General features: G+C 38.6%; 1 protein-coding gene across 2 annotated transcripts in view; it reads right to left on the bottom strand.

The window, feature by feature from the left end:
- The window catches only part of si:dkey-237h12.3 (teneurin-3), a 185,390-nt gene that overhangs the window by 60,613 nt on the left and 108,671 nt on the right, over positions 1-16,106 (bottom strand). For both annotated transcript variants that reach the window (XM_044126705.1, XM_044126706.1), the window contains exons 8-11: positions 12,630-12,840; positions 11,508-11,609; positions 8,591-8,785; positions 6,756-6,956 (exon numbers count right to left, since the gene is read on the bottom strand). In XM_044126705.1, the coding sequence (XP_043982640.1) occupies positions 6,756-6,956; positions 8,591-8,785; positions 11,508-11,609; positions 12,630-12,840 (709 nt within the window). The remainder of the gene's footprint in view (positions 1-6,755; positions 6,957-8,590; positions 8,786-11,507; positions 11,610-12,629; positions 12,841-16,106) is intronic.

Raw genomic sequence — 16,106 nt, 5'->3', positions numbered from 1 at the left:
CAACTATGTGGAACTTTTTGTTGATTTAAAGTATAAAAACCCACGGAGCTTCGGATATTTATGTAAGCATCATCTCAAATTATGAGAAATGTGATGCTTGCGTATTGGAACGTAGCTCTAACTTAACTGCATAATGTTTGCTCCAAAAAGTGAAAATGTTTGCCAAAAACTATATTTCCGTCAATTCCCAGAGCCTGGAAATGTCAAGACATTTTTGCAGCACACTGAAGCAAAATGAAAAGTGACTGTTTTACACAAATTGAACAAAGTCTTAAACGTTAAATAGAAGCATATAGTTTTCTAAAAATGCAAGAAGGAAGTTTTCAGAGTCAGACCGCAGCAACTTAATCCTGTTTCCTTCAGCTACAAATGTCTGAAATTATCTTATCAGTAAACTGCTTCAATCCCTCTAACAAGTGGCTGTCATCAGGAAGTGTTCACAACATACATAAAGCATTTGTCTCAATAACTACCTTGGAATAAAAGAAATAAAAACAGACTTTTGTTTGTGATGCTTTCACAGTTTAAGGCTCCACTATTTTCATGGATTGCATTATTTATCAGTGTGGCTCTATTAAAATGAAACAAAACCTGTCTATGTCTAAAAAGCTTGTAAGAATAAAGAACTGCAATTACTGTATGTGGAAAAACTTCCAAAATAAGCACTCTGGCAAATTATGAAGCCTCACTTGCCTCGTCTTAACAGACTGAAGCCGGGTTCTTTTGTCTCGACTCAGAGATGTGTAATGAACATGCTTTCTTATAGTACTGCAAACAGAAGAGCAGCTGTTGCAAATATGTGCTGCCTTCAGAAAACTGACACGACTGGATGTGTTGTTGGTGAGGAATCTGAGTTTTTCATGTTAAAGCTAATGCTCAACAAGCTGCTTCTGCTCTTACGGGAGATGGAGATGTGCAGATTTTACAAAAAACAAGAGCTACTATAAAACATTTCAAACACACTGTGAGAAAATATTTTAAGAAAAATAACTTTTTTAAGGCTTTGAAACTCCAAGGAACCATAATGAGAAATGTTATCCACAGGTGTAGAAAACAAGGAACAGTGATGAACCAAACATACAAACAAAAGAGATAATCAATGACTCAAACAGGTGGTCTCATAGGAACCCAGAACAATTGTCAAAGTTAAGGTCAAAGGTCATGATTCAACAATAAGGAAGTGAGACTGGACAGAAATGCTTTTGATAGGAGAGTTTGAAGGGTAAAATCAATCCCGACCAAATTCATTGTTGACAGGTTTATTTTATTTACCTGTTTCTGAATGCATCAACCTTCCATGTTAGTTTTTCCTCTCACTGCAGAACTGGACTCGGCTCAATGTGGTTCCTGTCTCAGTTCGATCATCACAACTCTACTAGCCATCAGGACACACTGACTTTCATTCATCAGAAGATGCTAGTCTTTATTTCAAAACTCGTTTTTGTTTAGTCAATGTTCATGTGTCCATGTCATTGTAAGTCCTCCTGTTATTGTTTGGCTAGTAACTAAATATTGTGTATTAAATTCTCTGTTGGAAGTAATCTGCTTTTCAGTTGTTTTAGCTGCTCCTTTTAGAGTGTTTTGACACAGTAACCATTATTGTTACTATGGATATGCAATTAATCCTGATTGCATCTAATTTGGCCGTTTTAATGCTGTTTATCAACTGTTTGTCATTTCTAATGACTCTTTGCAGAATTGGGGTTTTATTTCATTGTGTTTATTTTGTATTTCAATCTGCCCTGTTAGATGGACTGTTTATGTTTTGTATTACTGTAATTTCTTTCATCATAAATACATTGTAATAAAGAGTGGCATGAGTGTAACTGATGTCTTTTATCGTCTGTTATAGACTGACAACGTGAGGAAATTGCAGATTTAAATCTGCTGAATTATACCAATCCTTCAGAGGTCACATGTTTGGATAAGATTGCATCATTTCTTTTACATGAATGATCCACAAAAACTTCAGGAAAATGTTGTGGGACAAAAGTGTGTGACCTGTTATATTTGGTGAAAAAATTAACAGCATTCTGACAGACAGGTGGAGTGGTGGCAGTGTGATGGTCTGTGGTTTCTTTTCTGCTTCAAAATGAGGAAGTTTGATGAAATCAGGAATTCTCCCCTCTAAATCCTAAAGGCAGACATCGGGCCAGGAGTTTGTGGTGTTGAGATAAAACCAACTCGGGTTTTGAAGTAGAATAACGATCCAAAATTCACCTGCAAGTTCGTCTCTAAATGACTAATAAAACAACATTACTGTTAAATTTTTGTTTTGAAGTTGAAATTGCCCTGCGACAGACTGGCGACCTGTCCAGGGTGACCCCGCCTCTTGCCCGGGACGCAGCTGGAGAGGAACCAGCAACCCTCCCGACCCCATTTAGGGAAGGAGGGTGTAAAGAAAATGGATGGATGGAAGTTGAAATTAGATGAATCATTCCCTCCAGGATTAGTGTATCTTTTGATCATATGGTTTGCTTTTTAGAAATGGGTAATAAAAAAACAAGAAGCAACTGATTTTGTTTTAAAATGTAAAAAATTAAACTCAAAATACAACATGTTTGCCTTTTCAAGTGTCAAAAAGGGATGAGCAAAATTTTTAAAATGTGATTAAATTAAAATTTTCATTTTAGAAGAAAAAAAAAACAACCTTGAAACTTTTTGTGGAACCATTTCTAAAAGGAAAATCAAATGACAAAAAAACAAACAAACAAACAAACAAAACAAAACACTGACACCCCAGTACCTTTTTAAATCCAACATGTTGAAAAGAAATTCTTACGTTTTTAGACTGCATTTCAAATCGACTTCAGAGAAAATAAATGGACCAGAATCATTTGCAGCTCACAATGTAACAGGAAAGTAACAAAGTAGCTCCTCGTATTGTTCAAGATTTTTCCTTTAATCCAGTCCACTCCCACTGTTTTGCTCTCAATCTTCTCCTTCACCGAGGTTTTTTTGACTGTCTGTCTCCTCCAGCTCTCTGAATGGAGTTTTTCTTCGATTGAGGGACCTTGGATGGTTCTGATTAAGCTGAGCAGACACTGTAGAATATTAAGCGTGCCTCTGGAGGGGAGTCATTTAATTCCAAAGGAATACCTCCTTCTCATAGAATCTATGCAATCAATTTTTCATTAGTGCAAAAGTGTTTATCTGCCTTTAACATGCCCCTGACTCGAGCTGGATGGGGGTTGTGGGCGGTCGATCCATGCTACAGCTTGTTAATTAAAGTTTATTTAATTGAAGAAGAACCGCAGCATTAATTACAAAGGAATCCTCCACCCAGCCAGATGGGTAAACTTCCCAACTCTTGGACCGCACCGCAGCGAGGCCAGGCTTATCAGTCCTGTTATTGACAAGATGTCGTGCTGCGCGAGTGGATTTGTCTCAAATTTTTGAACACTTTAAAAGAATTGAAAATTACTTCTTTAGACAAAACCTAAATGAAGTGGGACACAAAAGAGGGAAAAAAATCCTGTTCTCTAACACAATCACTCCTTTGTTCCTGGGCCCATCCAAACTGGCTTCATGCTGCTTCAAAAGGTCTGCAAACAAACCCGTTATTTCAAACGCACAATCCCTACGCATTTACTCTTTGATTTTCACAAGTTCAGCCCAAGAGAGATACATTCAACTCTTTTAAAGAGACCGAAACAGACTGAAAGTTCTGCTTTTAATTGTTTGACTCAGTATGTGTTCCACTTCGGCTGCAACATGCAGGGAAGGAGTCGTCTCTTAGAGGGGCAACGGCGCATAAATCACCTGATTCTCAGATAGCAGCCAGGAGGGGCCAGCCTTTGAACTAACAAGACACCTACCTGTGTCGAAAGGCAAACCCATCTAACGCACAGAAGGTTACTAATGAAGAGATGGCTGCAGGCAGACAGGAAGACAAAAATGTCTCTTTTTGCCCACATCACATGAAGCTGCTACCAAAGACTTCCAAAGATTATTTCCAACTAATCTCTAAGTCTGCACAGGCAAAGGAAGAACATATGCTAAGGTTCAAAGGAATAAGAGCTTTGGTATTAATATGTTTCATCTTCAATCAAGGTGTTGATTACAAAACTGTAAGAGTGTGTTCTCACCCACAGTATGACTTAATTAGTTCCAAACATGTTGAATCGGATGAATGTTTTAGGTTTAAATTGTTGGAGATTATTAACATGCTGCAGATGTCACCTCTTGCTGAACAGCACAAGGACATTTGACTGTTAAAATCAGAAAGTTTAATTATTTATTTGTTTTTTTATCAGTATCAGCAAGGAAACTCAGATTCATAACAGGTTGATCACTATCTTAAAAACCAATATTTAGTTTCTTATATAATTATAGAATAATGTCGACACAATAAAAATAAAATAATGTTAATCCAGAAGTTTAAGTTGTGGAGATGAAGCCCCTTGGATTTTATCTCTCTCCTTTTCCTCCACACTATAACAAATTAATGCTACATTTTCTTTTATTTGAAGAGAAATGAATCTTCCCTGAACTCTTGAAAGGGCTTTGCTCTGCACTCATTTAAATGTTGTGGCTATCCTTGTATGGTTTTCTCTACCATACGTTTTCCTTCCACTAAGCCTTTTGATTGCTATGTGGATGGACATAGCACTGTCTGACTGCAATTATGACCAAAGAGCAACAGTCCAGCTATTTTTCTCTGCTGTTATTCTTGCTGATAGTCCCCTTTTACTTCCGTGCTTTTTTTCCTTCTACTGAACTTTCCATTAATGTGCCTTCATGAATCAATCTGTCAGCTGGACGGCTGAAAAGGCAGCAGGTTTCTCTGAAAATAGTTTTTGTTTAAAAATTGTCTTATGTATTATTTAACTTGTCTATGAAAGTGAATTTTGGGTGTTTATTTGTTTGCTCTAAGCCATAATTAGCAAGCAGAAGTAAAAGCTTGCAATATATCAGTCTGTGTGGGTGTTAATCCTATGTATAAGTGTCATTGTTCAAACTGAAATAAATTAACCTTTCAAAGATTTTTAAGTGTTTTGAGTTGTGCCTGTGTAAAAGAAAGAAAATTGCTCTGGGTGTGACAGGTCTCTAAGGCGGTAACGCAGCGTCTCGCAGCGGGCGTCTCCTTCTCCCGGCCGAGGCAGTCAGAGGCAACAAGGTAACAAAATCTCTAAAGTACGAAAAGACGGAAGGTGGAAACGACCAGCTGCCGTGTTAAACGAATAAACTGATAATGAAGTATCATTTCCAGAGGAGTCTCTCCTTAGTCCTCCGGACCAAGCTTTCCAAGCGTGAGCGGTTATCAGATGTAAACATTTGTCTTCTAAGACTCAAGGAAAGCATTTTGTGTTGGATTTATTTTCAGCGCTCACCCTCAGATTATTTTCTAGATATAAAACATTGAGGGATTCCATTGTGCAAAAAGACATCTAAAAATCTTCCTGTACAAATAGCTGGATCTGGTTACATTGTTCAGAATGCATTTTGAACAAGTTGACACAATCATCAAAATGTTCATGCCAATCATGCACTGAAAGTGTTGCATTGCTGAAAATAAGCAACCTTCCTAAAGAAAATAGAGGAATGTAATGCAGTGCTCTCAAACACAACACCAACAGAACTGCAACAGTTTAAACCGGACCTCACGCTCCCATTTATCACCGTGGCTTCAGGCACATGCTACGAATTAGTGGGACATCACAAATGAGTAATTTTGTTGCTTCCTTATGGAAAATATTGGAAGAAAATAAGGTATATGATTGATTCAGAGCTCTCTTTCCAAATTGTCACACATTAATTTTAGAAAATAAATTATCCTTCTAGCTCACTAAATTATACTTCAAAACCAGAACAACATTTTTTTAATAATCGTTTAAAAGAAAGCCATATATCACCATCACAGCTGTCATAATTTCATCAGGACTTGTGCTGCCAAGTTGAACAATTATTCCTCAACTTTCCAAATAATAAGACACCCACATGTGGCCCTACTGAGCTACAGCAGAGATGTGTTATTTCAACTTGCAGCCTGTTAGTAAAAGCACACGTCTGCTGTTTGGTGGACCTGGTGCCTGGCGCAGCGAGGGGGAAGTTTGTTTGGAATACATACGGAGAAATGTGGTGCCAATTACATGCTAGCGTGGCTGAAACATTACCCAAGGATACAGTAGGAACGACATAATCCCACAGACCGAACCATATAGATTGCTCCAGCAGAAATCATTATAACTCAATCATCAATAAAAAAGGACTGAATGGGAAAAAAGGCTACAGATTCATTCCTGCAAAGCTTAATATCTTCTTTAACTTTGTTGAGAAAAGCGTGTGTGTGTGCATGTGTGTGTTTTTGTCTGGGATCTGAAAGCGTCTAACTTTCTGCCTCCAGTGATTACATCGAAAAAGTTTAAAAACACCAGAACTGTCAAGTTTAATTAAAATACTAAAATTTAATTACAGCTGAGACTCTTGATTAACAATTGAGTCACTCAACAGAAAAAGTAGTGAGCTATTCATCTGGGAATCAGCAATTTACCATATTCCATTTAGAAGGTCAAACATAACAGCTGTAATTCTTGGGTTTTTAATTGCTCAGCTTCTTGAATACGCCTGTAAATTTCATACATTCATGACACAAATATGCTGTTTCAAAGCTGTTATCCAGGGTTTAAGGAGCACATTCTGTCGTCACTTTCAACACTCTCAATTCACAGAGGCCAGTAGTTGCAGAATTAACTACATGAAAACATCCTCCAGTCGACACATGCAACAATTGAATGGATAAAATGGTTTCTGACCTATGGAGCAGTCGGCTCCCGTCCACTTGGCCTCGCAGACGCAGGTTCCCGTATCGGTGTTGAACGTGCCGTGACTGGAGCACTGCTCTGGACAAGTGCTCTTCAGAATCTCGCAGCTGATCCCTCCCCATCCCGGGTTGCAGTGGCACTCGCCGTGATGACAGGCTCCGTGACCGGAGCACGTCGGGTCCACACAGTCCACTGAAGACACACAACCAGGGTGACAGCTTTGTCACTTTGCCACTTGTAGATTTAAACATATTTATTTACCCTGGCCACTCTGAATCTGCAACCAGCCAAAAGTCACTTTCAGAGAGGAAAAGCTCGAGAGCCGGATGATGGCGATCGAGCCGCAGCTGAAATTTTCGCAGCCTTTCGTTTCTGCCAATAGTGATTTTCCACCCGATGTTCAACTAGCTGCTCTACGATGTATTTTAGGGTCGTTCCAACATAGAAACAGTATAATTATGCTCCATTATAGGGACTGTGAAACAATGCCCAATTAGTGTCTAGACTGATATGATCAATTACTATACAGATCTAGGGTAATAATTGGCAATTATGACCTACATAATCAACCTATTACTAACTAGAAAGAGTTGCCAAAAATGTCTTCCTCCCTTATTCCCATTTTTATAAGGCTGTAACTAACAAATATTTTAGTAATCAATTATTCTACCTGTTATTCTGACAATTAATCCGTTGTTCTAATTGAAAAAAGGCATATTATGTAGAATTTTCATTGAATCACTTCAGCTTCTTTTATACATTAGAAAAGCATAAGAAAATGCAAATAAAAAAATGTTACATTCTTTTTCAAAATAAGAAAAAAAAACTATTTTATAGGTTTTTTAGTGATTGTAGGAAATGACGCATCTGCAGCAAAAAAAATATTTCCAACATCAACATGTGAAAAGCTCAGTCCTTTCTGTTTGACTTTGCATCAATAATTACTACCTGATCAGAAAAATTTGCTTTATAGGAGATTTTTTTTTCTGAATTTCAGAAAAGCAAAAACTATGCCACTTAAAGAACTTTGGGCAGAACATTACAAATAAAGGTTTTTTTTATCGTAAATATAAAATATATATATATATTTTTTTACAATTTTAGCTGAATTACTGCTCTGACTGTGTTGTTCTTTCAGTTGTTCTTTCTTGAGTTTGTATGTACCAGTTAGCTAACGATTATTTCAATAATTGATCCTTCACCATTAATTGTTTCAGCCCTACTTTTAATGCATTTTTATATTTGCAAAAAAACTTAAAATAATCAGGAAATCCTTTAAGAGCTACAGATGCAGCTCCTCCCCAAAGCTTCTTCACTCCAAAGAAACCTCAGCATATTCATTAGTGAACTCAATAGCTTTGCCATGTAGGGTCAACAACTCCCACATGTAAATCTGAGCTGATAATTGCCTTTTATCTGCATGTGGATCAATAAAGTTAAATGCAATGAAGTGAAAGGGTTGGAGCTGGGAGGGGGGGCTGACGAGAAAGAGGAAGCAGCTCTTTCTTAACAGAGGAGCAGATGCCACAAACTGATTGATTTTCACAGGTGTCATCATCTGTGGAGGCCTGTGGTAGGTGACTGCATCGACGGGCAAGGCGGAGTCTCTTCAAGCTTGTACCCCTGATGAGGTCTTAACACTTAAAGAGAGTTAATTTATACACACAATATCAATAACAACATCCAAGGCATTATTCGCTTGGTGGAGTTGAAAACGCCGATTGTTTCACTAGCAGAATGAGTCGATTTCCCCAGAGCATCACAAAGAAATGTGTTGCATCGGCCGCCTTTGAATCCAGCAGGAAGAGTTTTTCTTTCTGGCTTACCTTGATCACAGTTGACTCCTTTGTGGCCGGTGTTGCACACACAATTTCCCGCCACACAGAGTCCGTGTCCCCCACACTGCGGATCGATACACTGGGTTGCTGGAACGTCACACTCGGTGCCCTTCCAGCCGCTATAGCACTGACAGCGCCCCCTGGTGTACTGGCCATTACCGCTACACAGCACGGGGCAAGCAGCTGAGGAAAGAGATCATGTTTGAGGAGTCAAAATTATGCAAAAATGTAAGTTTGGACCATTACTAGATCATGTTCTAGCTTTATTACATGAAATCTACATACATGAAACTTTATGTTTAAAGTAACGAGTTGGAGGCTCAGACTAGAGTCAAACTTAACTTCCTGGATCACATTGCAAAATTCTGGGAGCTCCAAGGATGCACTCTGAAAATTCCTCATGTTGAAATAAAGATTTTAGATCTGTACCAACTCAATAAGTTGGTAAATGAAGAGGGAGGCTTCGATGCGGTTTGCAGAGAGCGACATTGGACTACGATATCAGTCAAGTTGGGATTTGCCCCTGGCAAGGCCATCGGCTCTCATCTGCGGACGCACTATGAGCGGATCCTCTACATATATAACCTTTTCCAGATTGGATCCAATCTGCCTAAGGCCACTTTGACCAACGACATTAAAGACAAGGAGAAGCACCAGGACGTTGCTGGCGTCCCAGCACCAGGAACGCCAGCACTGGTGTCCCTGGTGCAGGGACACCAGCACCAGGGACATTTTTGCAAATGTTTTTGAACATTTGCAAATGTTCAAAAAAGTCAAATCATTTGAATTTTTCTCTTACGCAACCCACTTCCTCCATTATTTTTATTTTTATTATTTTTATTATTATTATTATTATTATTATTATTATTATTATTATTATTATTATTATTATTATTATTATTATTATTATTATTATTATTATAGTCACAGTTCTGATTACAGTTCTGATTTTGAACATCATGCAAATGTTCAAAAATATTGGTCCTGTCAGGTAACCGGCTCGTCAGAAACTTTTTATAATAATTAGTATAATATATTTCTTCTGATCAATAAACACAACCAAAAGGTCACATTAAAAATAATATTTTTCCATGTAAATGTTGTTACAAAAGCCCCTTCTCCATTGTGAAGTTTTACTCCAGCTGGCTAATGTCTGGTTTGGTTTTAGCTAAGTTGGGTGAGTCTCCATTGTAGTGAGTTCCTCAGTATTGTAGCATGAAAATGGGCGGGAACATGAGACTGTGGGCCAGTTTGAACACAGCAGGAGCTGTGGTCGATGCTCTGATGTCATTTGCAGCGATACTCAGCAGAACCTTGAGGTTGTGGTTAGATGAAATGTAATCCAGATACATACATGCCAACAGTGGCTTCAGTGACTGCGTGCAGCAACAGCGCAGAGAGACACGCAAGGCCCTTTGCAGTCAAAATGAACGAAACAAGGGGAAGGCATCTCAGAGCACATTATCTTCTGTATGAAAATTTTAATAAAGGTCTGAAACCCAAGCAATGTCCATTTGCATGTCATATGGCAATTATTATCAATGTTATTATTTGTTAAGATTATAGCCAGTGTTACATGTCATCCTCTGTCTGGGTTTTATTATGCCTCACTCAAATAAATGTAGCTGTTTCATTTTGTCTCAAAAACAAACAACCCAAAGTGTGAAGTAGTTAAGATTAAAGCGTAACCCAATCAGTGAAGGAAATCTACTGTCAATGAAACAGATTGTGAGCAATACTCAGCGTGGCCCGGGTAGAACCACCCTGACGTTCTGAAAGTTGGGTAGGAACTGCTGGTTCCGGTCGGGACTGACTGTGGTAGAACCGGTTTAAGGCCATGTTCTAATGGCTTAAGTGACTCATTTCGCTATTTTCAGAATTGGTCAGATGTTTAAAATAATAATGAAGAAAGCACTGCACCAAAAGAAGCTGCTTACGAGAAAACAAGAGACGAGGATTCTGCAGTTCAGTCAGGCTGCGAGAGAGTGAGAGAGAGCAAGACTTCTCACACCCTGGATAATAGGAAGGCTGAACGACAAAGCTGCGGTGTTTTGTGTTTTAAAAATTCAACCTCATAATATTAAAGCTAAGGTAAAGATCTACATTCTCAAATGCAGTGTGTTTTGTCAACTGAATGGGCTCCATACAGGAGACTTGTTATGAACTCAAGTCCAATTAGTACCCAGCCTGAGCTGTGAAACACAATATGACGCCTACATGCACATGGTATATTATAAAAAGATTTTACTGAGTTTATGACTCAGTAAAATCCATCTAAATGGAAATAAAAGAGGAAATATTCCAGATGTGTGGGTAGTGGAGTAATGCCTGCTCTTATTTCTGCTTTAAATTAGTCCAAATATCTTGTTAGCTTAGATATCTTCAAAAACAAAAACAGCTCTAACAATTGTGTCCAATAGAAAGTTTTGTAATATGTTGGCTGTAAATATTTAACATATTTCTTCCAGCCGGTGTGACGGGCTGGCTACCTGTCCAGGTTGAATGTCGTTCTCAGGGATCTAGAGTTCTTGATTTTCACATCTTAACCTTTATGAATGAAGGGAAGCTAATTCAAGCAAACACAATGTATCAGTCAAACTCAAGAGATGGAAATTGATTTAGCTAATTTTTCTTCAGTTTGAGTAAGCACACAGGGACAGATTCAGTTTACTTCAGTCTTATTAAGGCGGAAATGAAAAAAAGACATTTTTACTCTGAAATCTAGGTGGGTGGAATAAAATCAAACTGAACTGTTAGACAGACAAAAAATACTTGCTGAGATTAAGGTGAAATAGGTTCATGTTAAACTTATCAGATCAATTTTCCATTAAAAGAATATTGAACTGATAAGCCCTAAAAAGACTGAAGGGACCATTTAAGGCAATTATTAAAGCTGAGTAATTACCTCTGGAGCAGTAAGGTCCTATGAATCCAGGGAAGCAGTGGCACGATCCCGACACACACTCTCCATTCCCATAGCAGTTGTGTGTGCACTCTGTCACAGACTCTGTGGGTGCAGAAGTGTACAGCTATTAATACCTCTATGAACTGTCATGTTGCAAAAAACCTTTAACAACTGCATAGTGAAAGAAAACGGCATGAAAATCAAGCTGACTTCTTCAAAGAATTACATGACTCTTGTGTGCTGTGCTCTGATCCAGCATGGCATACATTTACAGCTGTTTGTCTATGTCCCACTAAGGTCTAAGCCTCCATAGCTGTGCACTGCATGCTTACCTTTCGCAACTAAGCCCTGTTAAGTAAAATCCACAAAGATGCATTTTAAATTAGACCACATAATTCCATGTCCTTGAGACATTTCCGTCCCCTGCTGTCTCCTCTTCTGCATCACCAACACCCCAGCCCTGTGAATGACTGATCATGCCCACACAAGCCATGCAATCTCCTGAGTGTTTACAGCTCAAATCCTCTCTGAGTTGAAGTTAATCTGACATATCCTACAGACAGATCTTGTGTTCTTTCAACAGACCAATGCTCATAAATCGTAGCCCCAAAAGACCAGGGCCCTCATTTTGATGGGCGTTAAGAGGGCCAACTTTTATGTTATTACTTTAGCTTGTATTGGATGTTCATTGAGCCAGTGTCAGACTCAAGCAATTTTGACCTCACACATCAATACCTTCATATTTGTAGGGCTGGATCAATGGGACTCCCCAAAGGAAAGAAAAAGAAAAACGTTAACTCAACCCTAGTGTTTTTTCTTCTCCATAACCCACAAGGAAATTTCACAGACTTCAGAACACGGAAGAAGTTGTTAGGAGGATAGGATCAATGCTCTGTACAGTCTTGCATTACAGTGCTAAGCACAATAATCCACTGCAGTGGAATGAAAACCTAAATCTACGCTGTGCTCGGCTCAAACTTTGAGGAAACGCAATTTGTCTGGGAAAGATTCTCAGATACTCACATTCAGGCCCAGCTGTTCCAGGAAATTAAAACCTTCCAAACATGTCATTACACATCATTCACACTCATTAGCCCTCCCAGCAGATGTGCGTCCTCTCACCCTGGATAATAGTGTTGTAGGAGACAACTTCCACGCTTCGTCCGTCGTTATAAAATGCAAAGTGCCACACCCCTGAATCCAGGTACTGGATGAATCCGGCTTGGTGGACGGTGACTGGGTGATCGATCCGGGCTCTTGTGTCTGGTTCGCTCAGGGTCCACTGCTCTTTGGCAATGAGCCGGCTGCCATCCAGGAGCTCCACAAAGTCATACTGTACAAAATACAGAGAGCTTTTGTCAGCAGATAGAAGTGTTTCCTATTCAGTCTAAAAAGTAAGAATGTTTCTTGTGTAGGATACTTTGTATGCAACCAGTGGATTTCCCTCTGATGGTATATATGCAAAGTTTTGATGCAAGAAACAGCCAGAAGTGAATTGTGTATACATAGCAAATATTCACGTATAATAATTGTTGATTTTCCTGTGGCAGGTATTTGGAGTTGATAGATATTGTCTGGAGAGGTGTTTGTGTACTGATGGAACGGATACGGCTCTGAGGCAAATGCAAAAGCTAGGTTGTGAAGTCTGATGGGAATTTAAAATACATTATGTGTTTATTACAGTCTGTTAAATTAACCTTGACAATGTGGTGTGAAAATGCTTGTCTAAAAGTCAGATTGTTTTAACGCTGCTTCAAAGGCATTAGAATGAATAAAATGTGTGTCTTTTTAGTTTTTCCAAATTAAGTCTTGCATGAATGTCACATTTTAATGTTTCTAATATTTGATGTTTAAATTCCCTTATAATTACATTTATTTACATAGATTTCTGATAAAAAATACATATATCAGATGTAACAGATTTTGTGTATTTTCCCTTTTTCTTATTGCATGAGTATTTCTTTTTTTCTTCTCAAAAATAAAAAAAACCCATTGATTTACTGTGTAAACAAGGTGCAACGAGTTAGTCCTGCCAATGAGTAAAGAGGTGCATCTGCTCTCATTGCACCTGCTCAGCAGCACCTGAACCACATTTTGACTGGAGCCGTAACGTGTAGCAAAAAAACAGCTCAGTGCATACAGTACAAACAATCCCCAAACAGGCTGCAGGCTGCAAAGTAGCACAGCAGATGAAGACAGCAGATCCCCAGGCTAAAGCAGTTGTTAGCTACACAGATGTACTGCGTCTACACTGAAGTCTGTGGCTGAAAAAAAGAGTCTGTGGGCTGCTAAGGAGTGTGATGCATACAGATTGGCTCTGTAGCTGCATTTTGAAAAGAGCAGCAATTCAAACCTAGATGAGGCAGGTTACTGCGAGTGAAAAAGCACCGTTCTTTTTCAGTTTTCATATGGAGATTCCTGCAAGATTTCTAACAATTTCCACATTATGTTACAATATAAGAAGAAAATGTGCTTGTGGAACAGTTTAAACATTTTTACACAAATGTTGACATTCTGCAGATATATAACAGTTTGTTTATTCATGCATAGTGGCTGCCACAATAGATCAAAGTCAACAAGGTTATTTTGACACAAGCACAGCCTGACATGAATATTAGAAAGATCATACAAACAGACATTTGTAAATTCAGACAATTTCAAGAATTTCTTGGCTGACTGGAAAAAGAGAAAAAGGTTGTTTGAGAGACTAGTAATGCACATTTCTTATTCTTGTTACCATTTATTTTTTTCTTTTATTTTATCTCGTTAGCCTGATTTTGTGTTTCCCTTCTCTATTTTTTGTATCTACTTTGTATTTTTACAAGAAAAACATTTAGAAAAATAGTTCTGGCACCTTTAATGAGGCGAGCTGGATGCGATCCGTCCAAGCTGATTATGTGGAAGCAGCTCAGTGATGCTGTTTCTGCAGCATAAGAGGGATTTTTTTTTCCCACTTCCACCAGCCTCAGCCATACTTCTCTGACTTTGGAAAGAACTTCTACAAACCATGTGACTACAAAGCCAAACATCCCCCACTGCATGCACACTATCCATGCTACCGAGGTGCTCAGAGTGCAAACATTACATGTATCTTCAGCAGGCGCTCTCTAGTACCACAAAACCTGGTACTAGAGAGGCTGAAAGTGAAACAAAGAAAAATTGCAAGAAATATCCTATGTTCTTTAAAACTTTGTCCTTTCTTTCCTAATTTACTTTGCTGTTTTGTTAATTTTCAGTTGGATTTAGTTTGACATCTGTGTTGAAGTTTTAGTCATTGACTTAAGAATTCTTTAAGTAGTTAGAAGATATATATGCATGCTTTTATTTTGAAGTGAGTGAAGACTGTTTCCTCTCTCACAACAGAATAAACAACCCTGCAGTTCTCTAAAATGGTTGAAAGAAGCATAAAAAATACATCAAACTCAGAGTCTCTGCAAACATAAATGTGCATAAAGCAGAAGAGAGGTCAAGTCAACATCCTGGTTCAAACTCCTTGGAGAGACGTTGAGTGGGTTGGGAAGAGATATTAACCTGGCAGAAGTTGACTTCTTGTGTTGTTGACTTGAGGGGGAAGTAATAAAACAGTTCATCCCACAAGCATTGCAGCGCCTGGCCAAACGCATACATCTTGATTACCTGGTGTGGAAGCTCCCCAACTCATCTCAATCTAACAATACAGGTGAATAGCAGTCATGAGACCAAGAGTGAAGAGGTTCCCAGATGTCTCATGGATAGAGGGGAAAAGTCTGTGCATTCCCAAGTCTTTGAACGCACAGACTGACTGAATGCAAACCTCAAAAAAAAAAAAAAAAAGTTACTTTCTTCCAACTTGTCTGATTTGTATCATCACAGACAGACACTCAATAGCTGATGGAGGAAGTCTATATTTGACAAAGGTGGAAAGGTTGTTGCACTTAAATGCTGTCTTGTCTTCCAAGGAGTGAATGCGACGAACAGTCAATATCTCTCATTGGGGTCTTTCATGCTCAGTTAAGTAAATGCATTGATTTGTTCCTCCAGTACCTGAGCAGAATGTAGTTTAGAGGCAGACACAATGGACACAATGTTGCACATTGACAAGAATGAGTGTCGGAATAGCAGTGGCTTAAAACATGAACGTAGTGTCTTGCTAATAAGGATGCTTTGGACTTTGATTTTGTTCCATTACCTTTTTCCATTTGTCCTTTCTTTCCTTTATTTGCCTTGGAAGTGCACCCCAACTCACCTATTGTTACTTATATTGAACTTTTTTCCCATCAAAGTGTGGCCCTAACACTCCATACTTAAGTAAAGCCCACCTATACTAAGAGCGAATGAGTAGAAGGTGAAGCTGAGAGCTTTTTCTGTTAAGTGAGGAAAATAGCTATTGTCTGAGAGCTTTCATCACCATCAGCACACACCAGACACAGAAATGTCATTCAAGAGTTGGTCGTCAGGCATTCTGGAAACACTTCAGTTTGGTATTAGAGTATTTTTATGGGAAAGGAAACACAGACAAAAACAAAACTAAGTTTATATTTACAAGTGAGCAGATGTTCAAAATTCACAACACAGTTAGTGAATTAATAAGGACAAATAAATTACCATAAATAATTAGGA

The sequence above is a fragment of the Gambusia affinis genome, linkage group LG09 (genome assembly GCF_019740435.1).
Source record: "Gambusia affinis linkage group LG09, SWU_Gaff_1.0, whole genome shotgun sequence".
In the NCBI taxonomy this organism is placed as follows: domain Eukaryota; kingdom Metazoa; phylum Chordata; class Actinopteri; order Cyprinodontiformes; family Poeciliidae; genus Gambusia; species Gambusia affinis.
The sequence above is the reverse complement of the archived record's forward strand: the minus strand, read 5'-3'. Positions and strand labels throughout refer to the sequence as shown.